General features: G+C 42.0%; 1 protein-coding gene across 2 annotated transcripts in view; it reads right to left on the bottom strand.

The window, feature by feature from the left end:
- The window catches only part of WRN (WRN RecQ like helicase), a 66432-nt gene that overhangs the window by 48255 nt on the left and 5582 nt on the right, over positions 1-12595 (bottom strand). For both annotated transcript variants that reach the window (XM_053370413.1, XM_053370414.1), the window contains 7 exons: positions 10614-10762; positions 8645-8794; positions 7175-7247; positions 4590-4704; positions 3430-3823; positions 1925-2005; positions 212-344 (listed from right to left, as the gene is read on the bottom strand). In XM_053370413.1, the coding sequence (XP_053226388.1) occupies positions 212-344; positions 1925-2005; positions 3430-3823; positions 4590-4704; positions 7175-7247; positions 8645-8794; positions 10614-10762 (1095 nt within the window). The remainder of the gene's footprint in view (positions 1-211; positions 345-1924; positions 2006-3429; positions 3824-4589; positions 4705-7174; positions 7248-8644; positions 8795-10613; positions 10763-12595) is intronic.

The raw sequence follows: 12595 nt of genomic DNA, 5'->3' as shown, positions 1-12595 counted from the left end.
GACTGGGGTCTAACTAACTATTGTAGGCATCCCTCAGTGAGAATTCTGGTTTCCTCGCCACCCCTAAACAGCAGATTCCCCATGCTTTATTATAAATTGCTCTTGAAACTTGGAGGTTTGTCTTAGCTTCTCTTTGGAGAATAGGTGGTTCTTTGGATATATTTAAACAAACTTTTAAAGTGGGTTTTTTTAATAAAAAAAAACTATTTACCCCAACTTTCCTCCTCTTCCTCAATGCCTTCATCTTCATCGTTATCATCTACAGTGAGTTCATTTTGCCTCTTGGACTTATCCAGGGTCGAATCAGTGAAATCTTTATTGTGCTTGTCTATTTCTTCTAAGGACTGGAGAAGAGATTGGACAAGTTAACACACTCTTAGATCAAAAGATGTAAATAAATCAGAGGTAGCTAAGATGCTGGAGTGAAGCTACATTTGATCGCACCTGTTTGGTTTGTTTTTTAATTTAGTTAATGAGCTCATAAACCCTATCAATAGAATGACTCTAGGCTGTAAAAATAACAGTCCAGTACAAAGAAACTTGGCTGGTGGGAAAAGTTGCAATTAGTTCTATCACTTTATCTGCCCATCAAGAAAAAGCTCCAGCTCCTTGATTTCTTCATATCCAGTTGCTGTTAAGGCACAGGAGAAGAGGCAGCATTTCATTTCGCTAAACTGCGCCAGTATTTACTGTTATTAAAAGTCTATTCTTGCTTGTCAAACATTTTCTCAATGGCTCCAGTCAAACATACTACAGTGGTACCTCAGGTTACATACGCTTCAGGTTACAGACTCCGCTCACCCAGAAATAGTGCTTCAGGTTAAGAACTTTGCTTCAGGATGAGAACAGAAATCAGGCTCCGGCGGCACGGTGGCAGCAGCAGGCCCCATTAGCTAAAGTGGTGCTTCAGGTTAAGAACAGTTTCAGGTTAAGTACGGACCTCTGGAACGAATTAAGTACTTAACCCAAGGTACCACTGTATACCAAATACAAACTTCTTCAGTGGAGGAAATACAGCCAGGCACATGACCAAGAGCTAGCACGCTCGCGCTCTCTCTCTCTCTCTCTCTCTCTCTCTCTCTATTTACAAAACCTCTCTCTCAAAAACAACTTATTTATTCCAAAAAGCAACACATTTACAAAAACATGCTCATACACGGGGAAAAACAGACAGCTGAAAGAAAAGTAAATTATTATTTTTAAAAGTCAGCAGACGTTGTTTTGTAACAGACATCGTGAGAAAATGGAAGAGTCTCAAGCCTCATCCCTGGGATTTCTAACTTTTCCCAGCCAAATTCAAGACAATTATCTCTGTTATGCCATGAACGGACAAGCAACCCAAATACATGATAGGGATGCTTAACAACCCACTCCAACCCTTGCTTCCTTATCTTAATATAACCAAGCTTCAGAGCGTCTCTGTATGGTGGGTATTTAAATAAATAATTGAAAATTAAAATCTACCGTATTTTTTGCTCTATAAGACTCACTTTTCCCCTCCTAAAAAGTAAGGGGAAATGTGTGTGCATCTTATGGAGCGAATGCAGGCTGCGCAGCTATCCCAGAAGCCAGAACAGGAAGAGGGATCGCTGCTTTCACTGCGTAGTGATCCCTCTTACTGTTCTGGCTTCTGGGATTCAGAATATTTTTTTTCTTGTTTTCCTCCTCCAAAAACTAGGTGCGTCTTGTGGTCTGGTGCGTCTTATAGAGCGAAAAATACGGTAACTAGCCAGAAAGAAACTAATTAGCTCAGGGAGGATCAGGAGAACCCCTAGATACTCCAGTAATTGATACTCAGCAAAATCAAGCCTTGACTGGGATCCAATGATCCCAAGAATGTAAGGTGAGGCAGCCAGCAGCCAGAAAGTTAATTTTATCAAATGTTTTCTGAAAGCAACTGATAAGTAGATTTTCAAACACCTACTTTTAGCATCTCCATTTCAAGTTCATCATCATCTTCAATGGTGCAAAGAGAATCCTCTTCATCCTCTAGATGGCTTGATTCCTAAAAGGAACATTTCAAAGTGAGTGCAGTTTCTACTTTGCTATTGCTTCTCTCTGTGAGCAAACATGACAGCAGCTGATGTTTGTGCCTTTCCCCCATTGATAGGGCAACTGAGTTGGGGGGGCAAGGGGCATGTCCGTACCATTTTATAATAAATAATAATAATAATAATAATTTATTTGTACCCCACCCATCTGGCTGGGTTCCCCAGCGACTCTGGGCGGCTTCCACAAAGACCAAAAATACACTAAGATGTCACACATTAAACACTTCCCTGAACAGGGCTGCCTTAAGATGTCTTCTGAATGTCAGGTAGCTGTTTATCTCTTTGACATCTGATGGGCGGGCGCCACTACCGAGAAGGCCCTCTGCCTGGTTCCCTGTAGCTTTGCTTCTCGCAATGAGGGAACTGCCAGAAGGCCCTCGGCGCTGGATCTCAGCGTCCGGGCAGAACGATGGGGGTGGAGACACTCCTTCAGGTATACTGGGCCGAGGCCATTTAGGGCTTTAAAGGTCAACACCAACACTTTGAATTGTGCTCGGAAACATACTGGGAGCCAATGTAGGTCTTTCAAGACCGGTGTTATGTGGTCTTGGTGGCCACTCCCAGTCACCAGTCTAGCTGCCGCATTCTGGATTAGTTGTAGTTTCCGGGTCACCTTCAAAGGTAGCCCCACGTAGAGTGCATTGCAGTAGTCCAAGCAGCAGATAACTGCACTGGCTTTCCAACTAACCTCCACCAGTAAGGTAAAGGTAAAGGGGCCCCTGACCATTAGGTCCAGTCGTGACCGACTCTGAGTTCTTTTGTAGTTCTGTCTCTTTTTCTGTTTATTTAGATGTGACGGCCATTATGCCATCCCCCAAAGCAGCCACTTTGTGTTATGCCACGCCCCATAGTAGTCATGTGTGGCTCATGCTCACAGCACTTTCTCCCCAAAATGCTGGAGACCCTTGTAACACAAGAAGGGTTATGCAAAGGCCTTATTATTGAGTTAGGAGAGGAGTTTAAAAGTCCGATATTTTGTCACAGGAGAAAACAGAGGTTTCTCAGATTTCTAGAAGCAAGCAGACCCCGCCCACCTCTCATACAATACTGCTTCAGTTGTTGCAGCCCTACTGAAATCTGGGAGAAATATCTGGTTGTTAATAGATTAAACATTACAGTGGAACCTCGGTGGTCGAACACAATCTGTTCTGGAAGACCGTTTGACAACCGAGGCGCAACTGCGGTCAGCAAAATCCATTGAAAAAAAATGGAGAAACGCAGCTCGGAAGCCGTTTGACTTCCAAAAATCGTTCAAAAACAGAAGCATTCACTTCCAGGTTGTCGACATTCGGGTTCTGAATTGTTTGGCTTCTGAAGCGTTCGACAACCAAGGTTCCACTGTACTACTTTTCTTAGACCATTATCCAGATAGACTCACCTTAGACATACAAGCCATTTCACTTAGCAGCTCCTCCTCAGCCTGACGCTCCAACATTTGAAGTTCATATTCAGTTATATCTAGCGACATTAAGCATTCTTGCACCACAGCTTTAGGTCCACTGTCTGAAGCATCATCTACATGTTTTTTCTTATAAATTTCTGATTCACCTTCCATTAGGGCTTCCTTTTGGACTAGTTTGTGACCCACACGATTGATTGACTCAGACGTGACCTTGGAAGTCAAGTCTGACATTTCAGTTTTTTCTTCATTAGCGCAGCTCATTTCTGAATCTGTAGTATCTCCCAGCTCCATCCGGAAGGTAGGCTCAACAAGCAGCTCTCTTCTGAAAGCCTTGAAGTTTTCTGACATGGCAGCCAAAATTTCTGCAGCTCTATTAAAGAATGTCAAAATGGCAGAGCAAGCTTCAAAATGGGCTTGATGGATTTATCCAAAGAGGGTTAAAGCAAACTTGGATGCATTCTTGGTCTGATCTAAATGCACTCCCCTTTCTTAGTAGGATCCAGAAAACCATACGTACAATCCAGTTATCTATTGTCCACATTTTAACCCTTAAAAACATATTCCAAAGCACCTTTCAATTAAAAAATAAAGGTTATTCAATTACATTTAAAAATAGATCTTAAAAGACACAGTTAAAACCAAGAAGGAAAAGGGATCACTAAAAGTAATCAACAAGCTAAAGGAGAATGGAAATTTAGCTCAGACTAAGTCAGACAAAATTAAGATGTTTTCACAGTTCAGAAGAGGCAGGGGTACAACTCTTATAATCTGGGTACCACAATTAAAAAACACTTGTCCTGCAATCCAGGCAAGCACACCTTAAAAGGCAACAACACATGAAATATTTCTTGATGCTCTATAAAATATATTCAGGGGGTCTCCCAACATTCTTAAAAAGATTTTTTAAGGAGTAAACGGAAATGCAGTAAGAAATAAGGCCCAAAAAGCTACGGTGCAAGTACAGACGTCCTGGTGCAAGTACAGAAGGCCTGTCTATGGTTTTGTCTTATCAAGCCCACTTAACTTATATGATTTCATAAACATACAAATAGTGCACTCACTGAATTAGATCATTAATGTTCTGAGAAAGAACACAATACCGTTAATTTGAACTGATAAAGCAAACAAGACCTAACCTTTGAACATTTGTAGATTGTCCAAAAGTGCGAGGAAGATTATTTGCTAAATCCACCATCTCCTCTAATAAAGATGTGAATTCCTTCTTCATTTCACTTGCCAATAGGGCCCCATCTGTTTGTTTTTAGGGGAGGAAAGGTCAATGTGAACATTATTTTTACCAACCACTATGTGCTCTTTTCCAGTTACCTGGCTTTGAAACAACAACAACATAAAATTCATTGTTTTAATAGCGATTTACTTCTCTTAAAATTTCAGGCCTGCTCACAAAATAAGGGATATTGCAATGATTACTGTTAAATGGGCTTCCACTGGGCTTTTTCAGAGAGGCACAGAATTCTCCTAACATGTTTCATATGCATGCTTAAATCTTTCTGGTCATTCTTAAATCACCATATCCTTGCTATGAAGTGAGTCTACCACCTAAGTCCTAATTATTAATAAATAATAATAATGCAGTGTTAACCTTTATGTTGAGTTACTACAATGTTGCCTACATGTAGCTGCTTGCAAAGAATGCCCAGAAACTGCAATTGATCCAACATGCAGTTCCGGGTCCATTACTTGCCAGCCTGTTTCATGGACCCAATTCAATGTGTTGGTGCCCTGCAATTTTTTTCATTAAAGATGGAAGATGAAGGCAAAGTACAGTGGTACCTTGGGTTAAGTACTTAATTCGTTCCGGAGGTCTGTTCTTAACCTGAAACTCTTCTTAACCTGAAGCACCACTTTAGCTAATGGGGCCTGCTGCTGCTGCTGCGCCACCAGAGCACGATTTCTGTTCTCATCCTGAAGCAAAGTTCTTAACCCGAGGTACTATGTCTGGGTTAGCGGAGTCTGTAACCTGAAGTGTATGTAACCCGAGGTGCTTCAGGTTAAGAACAGTTTCAGGTTAAGAACGGCCCTCCGGAATGAATTAAGTTCTTAACCCGAGGTACCACTGTATACTTTTATTTTAGACACAAGCTCTGCTGATTTCAGCAGTGCATTCCCCGGTAAGTACACAAGTTTGCAACCAAATTCTCATATATATATTTACTTATTTAAATATTTGCAAACTGCACTTACCAGAATATATAACAATGTGGTGTGCAACATACGAACATAAGAATAGGATAACAACCAAAAGAACATCAATGATGTATCGATAAAAACCAATTGGTACACACACATATATATTTAAGAGGGATTTTAAGAGGGAGAGGGAGGTGGCACAACATGTTTTATAGCAGGCACGTCCAACTCCCAAGAGAATGCGATCTACTCCCCCTTTTGCGGGGGACCCAAAGTTGTTGAGTTCTTGACCTTTGGGGGGGCAAAGGGAAAGTTGTTTACCTTTTTTTAGGGGGGAGCAAAGCATGTTTAGGTTTATATTGGGGGAGGGAGACATCGCTCACCTAAAACAACAATGCAGCAGTAACGACTGCTTTCATTTTCTAATTCGTCGGCAAAACACCCATTTGACACAACAGAGGACAAGAGTGATGGCGGCCAGGGACTTTCACTCCATTGCTTGTCAGTACCACCAATCAACAGGGATCCCGTGATTGACCACGATCATCCGGGGATCGACCAGTCGATCACGGTCGACAAGTTAGGCATCCCAGTTTTAAAGCATTAATTGGAAAAGCCCTCTCTGCTAGCTAGGGATGATGGGACTTGTAGTCCAACAGCAGCCGGAGATCCAAGTTTGAAACAGTAACTCATGGCTTAGTGTAATGTGGACAATCCAAGCCTCCTTCCAGGTTAGCAAATGAGGAGGTGCTTAGAAGCTTTCACTTCTGCTTCTAGTTAACCAAAGCTAGTCAACTAGAGCAGCTAGTTGGAAACAGAGTTGCTCGCTTGGAGCTATCCGTGGTGCTGCAAACTCTGATCAGCGTCACCTCATTATCTGTGGATCCATGGGGCAGAGGAACCAAATAAAAGCACTGAAATTAACCAGTAAAGCTATAAATGGCCTGAATTTGTGGTATCTGAAGGAAACGTGTGTAGAATGCATCCATGGACAGTGCTACCTCGGGTTAAGTATTTAATTCGTTCCGGAGGTCCGTTCTTAACCTGAAACTGTTCTTAACCTGAAGCACCACTTTAGCTATTGGGGCCTCCTGCTGCCGCCACACGATTTCTGTTCTCATCCTGAGGTAAAGTTCTTAACCTGAGGTACTATTTCTGGGTTAGCGGAGTCTGTAACCTGAAGCGTATGTAACCTGAGGTACCACTGTACAGGGTCATAGTGTACGCCCTAGTCTTCCAATTGTATAGAAAAATGCAATGTCTTTTAAAAGACTCCCCATCCCCCATGTTTTTTGTAAAATACAGTCATGGGAAAGTCATGCTAGCAATCTTTCCAATCTAAAAGGGACACCTTTTGAGGTGTGCAAGGTATTGCTATGTATACCAAGTAGTTTGCGGTTTCATTCAAGTATATGACCATACCCACTCTATCTTCCCACAGCTCTGATAACACACACAGTATGAACTGTGTCTATCACATTGCCCAATGCATTTTAGGAAAAGAGGAAAGACAACAGAAGTTGAAAGTGGGGGTGGGTAGAACCTTATTATGGTTTACATTGAAGCTCACCTTTTTCTGCACTAATTTGCATCTGCTTAGAAGTACTCATGTTCACCAGTTTTTCGTAAATGAGAAGGCTAGCCTACAAAATAAGAGCAAAGAGAACTTTTTAATGCAAAAGGTAATGCTTAACATTTTTTCTCAGTCCATGTAATTTAAAACTACCTATCTCTCTCTCAAAAAAAATTTTTTTTTCATTAGCATCTTAACAGTGAACATTCTTTTAATACTGTGCAACAACTATTTTATTTGTTTTAAAAAAGTCTGTTCCAACTCATAACAAGAATTTTCAAGGATGCATACCATTTAAAATAACAATAATGAACAATTTTAAAAATTATAAAACCATAAAACAACGGGGAAACAGCTTAATACAGTTTAAATAAAAGGTGGGACTGGGTGGGAATCTCAGCGGACAGCAAAAAGGTAACTACAGTGGTACCTCGGGTTAAGTACTTAATTCGTTCTGGAAGTCCATTCTTAACCTGAAACTGTTCTTAACCTGAAGCACCACTTTAGCTAATGGGGCCTCCTGCTGCTACCGCGCCGCCGGAGCCCGATTTCTGTTCTCATCCTGAAGCAAAGTTCTTAACCTGAAGCACTATTTCTGGGTTAGCAGAGTCTGTAACCTGAAACATATGTAACCTGAGGTACCACTGTAGTCATTAAAAGCCCATGGAAATAAGGTCTTGGCCTGGCACTTAGAATTCATTAGTCTAAGCATTAGGCAAGGAGCCCTGGGGGGATCAATTCAAAGTCAAGGCACCCCCATGGAGAAAACCCCTTCCACAGATGCCACCTGCCTGATCTCTGACAACAGGGATACTGAGAGAATGATGCCCTTAACTGGCAGGCAGCTTCATGCAAAATTAACGATGCGTGGTTAATACAGAATTCTATGACCAGAAGCTTCCAGATTGGATCAGAAGCCATTTCTGTTTCCTTTTGGCAGCCCAGTCCTATGTAGCTGGGATATCCTCCAAGAAATTCTCTCTCTCTCTACCTTCTGAGTGGCTTAACTCTTCTTTTAATCAGAGAATTGAGGGAGCCTGTAACATTGGCCAAAACCACTGATTCTCACCCGTATCAGTGGCTTCTACTTTTTAAAAGCAAAATGTTACAGTGCCAACAAATATCAAGGAACAACACTCAGCTCCATATCCCCCATGTGACTTTGCAATTCTGGGATATGGTTTATAGAAGACAGGAGAGGATGCTTCTCTCTACATAAGATCACTTCAGCACTAGCAAGGGAAAGTGTCTTTGGTAGGATCAAACAGGAAACTAAGCCTGGCAGTAGAGTTCTGGGTTAATTCACGGGACGCTGAGAAAGTAAGAGGGTAGGGGCTGTGGACTCAGACACAAGGCTCATCCACATCTTGGCATATTAAGCTGATTATCCAAACCAGGCCATAGTAAGCTTGCAAATTGCATACTGCCAGACGTCACCTAGAAAAATATAAGCTTCTTAGTACATACATAAGCATCGGTGGCGGCATACAGCTTTTGCTCCTCTGTAAGGGGAAACTGCTTCCAGTTACCACAACGGACCAATTTGTCTTTCAAAAGCTGTTTGTGGAACAGATGCTTCAGAAGGTTGTTCAGGCTCCATATCTCTTTACATTTCAGCTAAACAAAATAAATGGCAAACATTAAGTGCGAGCTGTTTTTGAGGCTACATCAGATAATAAGGGCACAGTGATATATTTCAGATAGAGATGGAATAAATCTAAATCACAGGTTTAAAATGCATTCGGAGAACACGCTAAATTTTAAAAGAGGTTAAGGGGAGCAATAGGCTGTGAAAGAATTTCATGATACGAAACCTTAAATCAGCTACCTTTAACATGAGCCATGCTGCAATTAAGTGTGCGTATGGGAAATCCATCCAGAAGACAAAATGTTTATCGAGGAGTTAGTGATTCTAACATGGTTACCCTCCCTGCCTCTGTTCCTTCCCCCTCCCTCGCAGCTGTTAAGTTTTTGATGGTGTGAGAACAGTTTTTGATGTCCTCCCTAGCAGCTGTTAAGCTTTTGATGGTGTGAGAACAGTTTTTGATGTCCTAATCAGTAGTGAGGAGGTGAAGCCCCACATACGCCTTAATCAGTCTGGGAGGATAGTGCTGGGAACCTTCTGTGATGTTGGAAATTGTTATGGGAAAGTGGGGCATTGGGAGGAGATGGCTATAACATCGGATGGCTTGGCCAGAGTTTTTCAGAAGTTTGTGCATGGACTGATTGGCTGCAGGGCTGTGCAAACTGAGGCTACCTGGGGGAGTCACTTTGCCACATCTTGAGAGCTTCCAAGTGGCAGATAGAAGTGCATGCTTGGTATGTATATATTGTTTGTTGTTTAGGAATAAAACCTTCCTCTCACTCGTGTTTTGTACTGCTTCTGAAGCTCTTCCACTGCCTCCCGCAGTTTGGTCAAACTCATGCTGGTAGCTTCGAAAACACTATCCAACCATCTCGTCCTCTGTCGTCCCTTCTCCTTCTGCCCTCCATCTTTCCCAACATCAGGGTCTTTTCCAGAGAGTCTTTTCTTCTCATGAGGTGGCCAAAGTATTGGAGCCTCAGCTTCAGGATCTGTCCTTCCAGTGAGCACGCAGGGCTGATTTCCTTAAGAATGGAGAGGTTTGATCTTCTTGCAGTCCATGGGACTCTCAAGAGTCTCCTCCAGCACCAGAATTCAAAAGCATCAATTCTTCGGCGATCAGCCTTCTTTATGGTCCAGCTCTCACTTCCATACATCACTACTGGGAAAACCATAGCTTTAACTATACAGACCTTTGTTGGCAAGGTGATTTCTCTGCTACTGCCGGTGAGTGTAGACAATACTAAGCTAAATGGGCCATTGGTCTGACTCAGTATAAGGCAGCTTCCTATGTTCCTGTGTTTTGTGTCTTTAGATCAGGGAGTTCCAGAAACCTAACACATTACATGAGAATTCAATGAACCCTGGCCAAACAATACTCAAGTGACAAGCAAGAAGGCTCGTCCCAGATTTGTGGAAAGTGACATTTCTAGCTACTGAGACGGTCCATTATCAGTCTCTCTAAATCCCTATAGATTCATAGTCTGGGAAATGAATTCTTTGCACTAGGCTGATCTGAGGCCAGCAACCATAGTAGTTCCTCAATATTATTATTATTTTAAAAATCACAAAGTTTCATATAATGCAGAATGGAAATACAGTCCAATAAGCAAAAGCGAAGGAGAAGGAAGTATTAGGCACAATACGAACATTGATCCTAAAAGGATCTCATTATGGGATATCCATTTTCATTTTACCGTGTTTTACATTTAAAATTTAAGATCTCACCAGCTGCAGGAGATTCATCCAGCAATGTTAGTCTAAATACACAGCATGGGGTTTCTCGCCTACATAGCTGATTTTCTATAACTTCTCTGTTGAGTATCCACTCTAATAACAAAGATTTATTATTACCTTTTCATTAGCAAGGTCACCCAGGTCCACAAGGCTCTCCAACTTGATTTCAAAATCACGCATCAGCTTCCATTTATCCCCTTCGATACCAACCCCAACTTTTTTAATAGTGTTACTTTCAAGCAATTTTTTTAGTGCCAAAGGAAAGTCTGAAAAGATCAAGTATGCACATTTTTAAAATAACCACTTAAGGAATGTATATCCTATCTATTTAATGTAACCTTAGGCTTCTCACAATGCTTTTTTTTTAAAAAAAAGAAAGAAGTAAATTATGTTATTCTGGTCTCTACCACAGCTGACCACCTCAGCTATACATTAAATTACCTACCCACCCAAAAAAAAGATATTTTCAGCTAGAAGTGCTGAATAAACAACAGAATATTTCATTATATATTTTTTTACCCCACCCTTCATCCCAAGAGAATTCTGACTATATTCACCAGCTGATCTAGAGATACAGCTCACAAATTCTAAAGAACTTAGGTTCAGCCCAGAAACAGACAGGAGACATGAATATTAGCTACAGAGTTGAAGTACTGTGTATGCATTGATACATAATGGATAGCACTGAATCTGAAGCACTGAGCTTTGGTTCACAGGCTCAGTGGGAGCAAAAGAAACCGAGCATGAAGAAACCAGTGTCACCTCCCCAAACAACCTGACCTAAGTGAGGAGAAGAAACACCAGCAGCTGAGGAATTGGTGTCCCCAAAAATCCCTTGCTAGGAACAGAAAACTGCAGCCAAAACAACTTTTTCCAGTTCAGGAACAGCCACACAGTCTTCGGTCCCACCAGCACCCCACATTTAAAGCACTACGATACCACTTTATACATTCATGGCGTCACCCAAAGAAACATGGGGAATATAGTTTGTCTAGAGTGCAGAGAGGAGTTAGGATACCCATATTTCCCTCAGGGGACGCAGGTGGCACTGTGGGTTAAACCACAGAGCCTAGGACTTGCTGATCAGAAGGTCGGCGGTTCGAATCCCCGCGACGGGGTGAGCTCCCATTGCTCGGTCCCTGCTTCTGCCAACCTAGCAGTTCGAAAGCACCTAAAAGTGCAAGCAGATAAATAGGTACCGCTCCAGCGGGAAGGTAAACGGTTTTTCCGTGTACTGCTCTGGTTTGCCAGAAGCGGCTTAGTCATGCTGGCCACATGACCCGGAAGCTGTGTGCCAGCTCCCTCGGCCAGTAAAGCGAGATGAGCGCCACAACCCCAGAGTCGGTCACGACTGGACCTAATGGTCAGGGGTTCCTTTACCTTTACCTTTATTTCCCTCAGAGAGCTATAATTCCCAGATGCCCTGGGAAGGAGGATTGATTTTTAAAGCACTCTCAACACGTAGCTGCTATAATATTCTCTTTCTGCCACCACTTTGGACCTGGAAGGCCCTGGGAACCAAGAAAATGTCACTGCTAAAATGGCCACTGTTTCTTTAATGCGAATAAAGCTGGGTCAGCATGAGTCAGCGGCCTGCACCAGGTTGTATATATAGAGTGAGAAATGTTAGTTTGTTGGTTGGGTTGGTTGGTTAGTTAGTGTTGATGTGTATAGTGTGTCAGTCGCTTTTGCACAAAGACTTATAAGAATAAAACTCTGCAAGGATACTTTTCTCGTGGACTCTTTTATGCCGACAAGGGTCCGAGGACCAGGCTGAGGCAAAAAAGGGAGGTCAGAACCTTTTTTTGCTTTTTACAAACACTGACAGAAAAGCAGTAGCAGGAAATTTGAGCATGTCTTTCCTACACAGCAGAAAAATACTGAATGCCCGTTTCTAGATATTGCTTCTTTTTGATCTGAGAGATAAAAGTAGTGGAACTTTACAGGCAGAGATATGCTGTGAAATGATAAATTCCAACTGTACTTCCTTCTGCACTATGAATCCTACTCTCTCCTCCCTCAACAGAATGAAGCAATTTAAATTGTTGTGCTAAACTGACACCTCTGAACTTTCCAGTTTACACATCAATAAAAGCAAT

The sequence above is a fragment of the Podarcis raffonei genome, chromosome 17 (genome assembly GCF_027172205.1).
Source record: "Podarcis raffonei isolate rPodRaf1 chromosome 17, rPodRaf1.pri, whole genome shotgun sequence".
NCBI lineage: Eukaryota > Metazoa > Chordata > Lepidosauria > Squamata > Lacertidae > Podarcis > Podarcis raffonei.
This window is presented reverse-complemented; position numbering and strand designations above follow the sequence as displayed.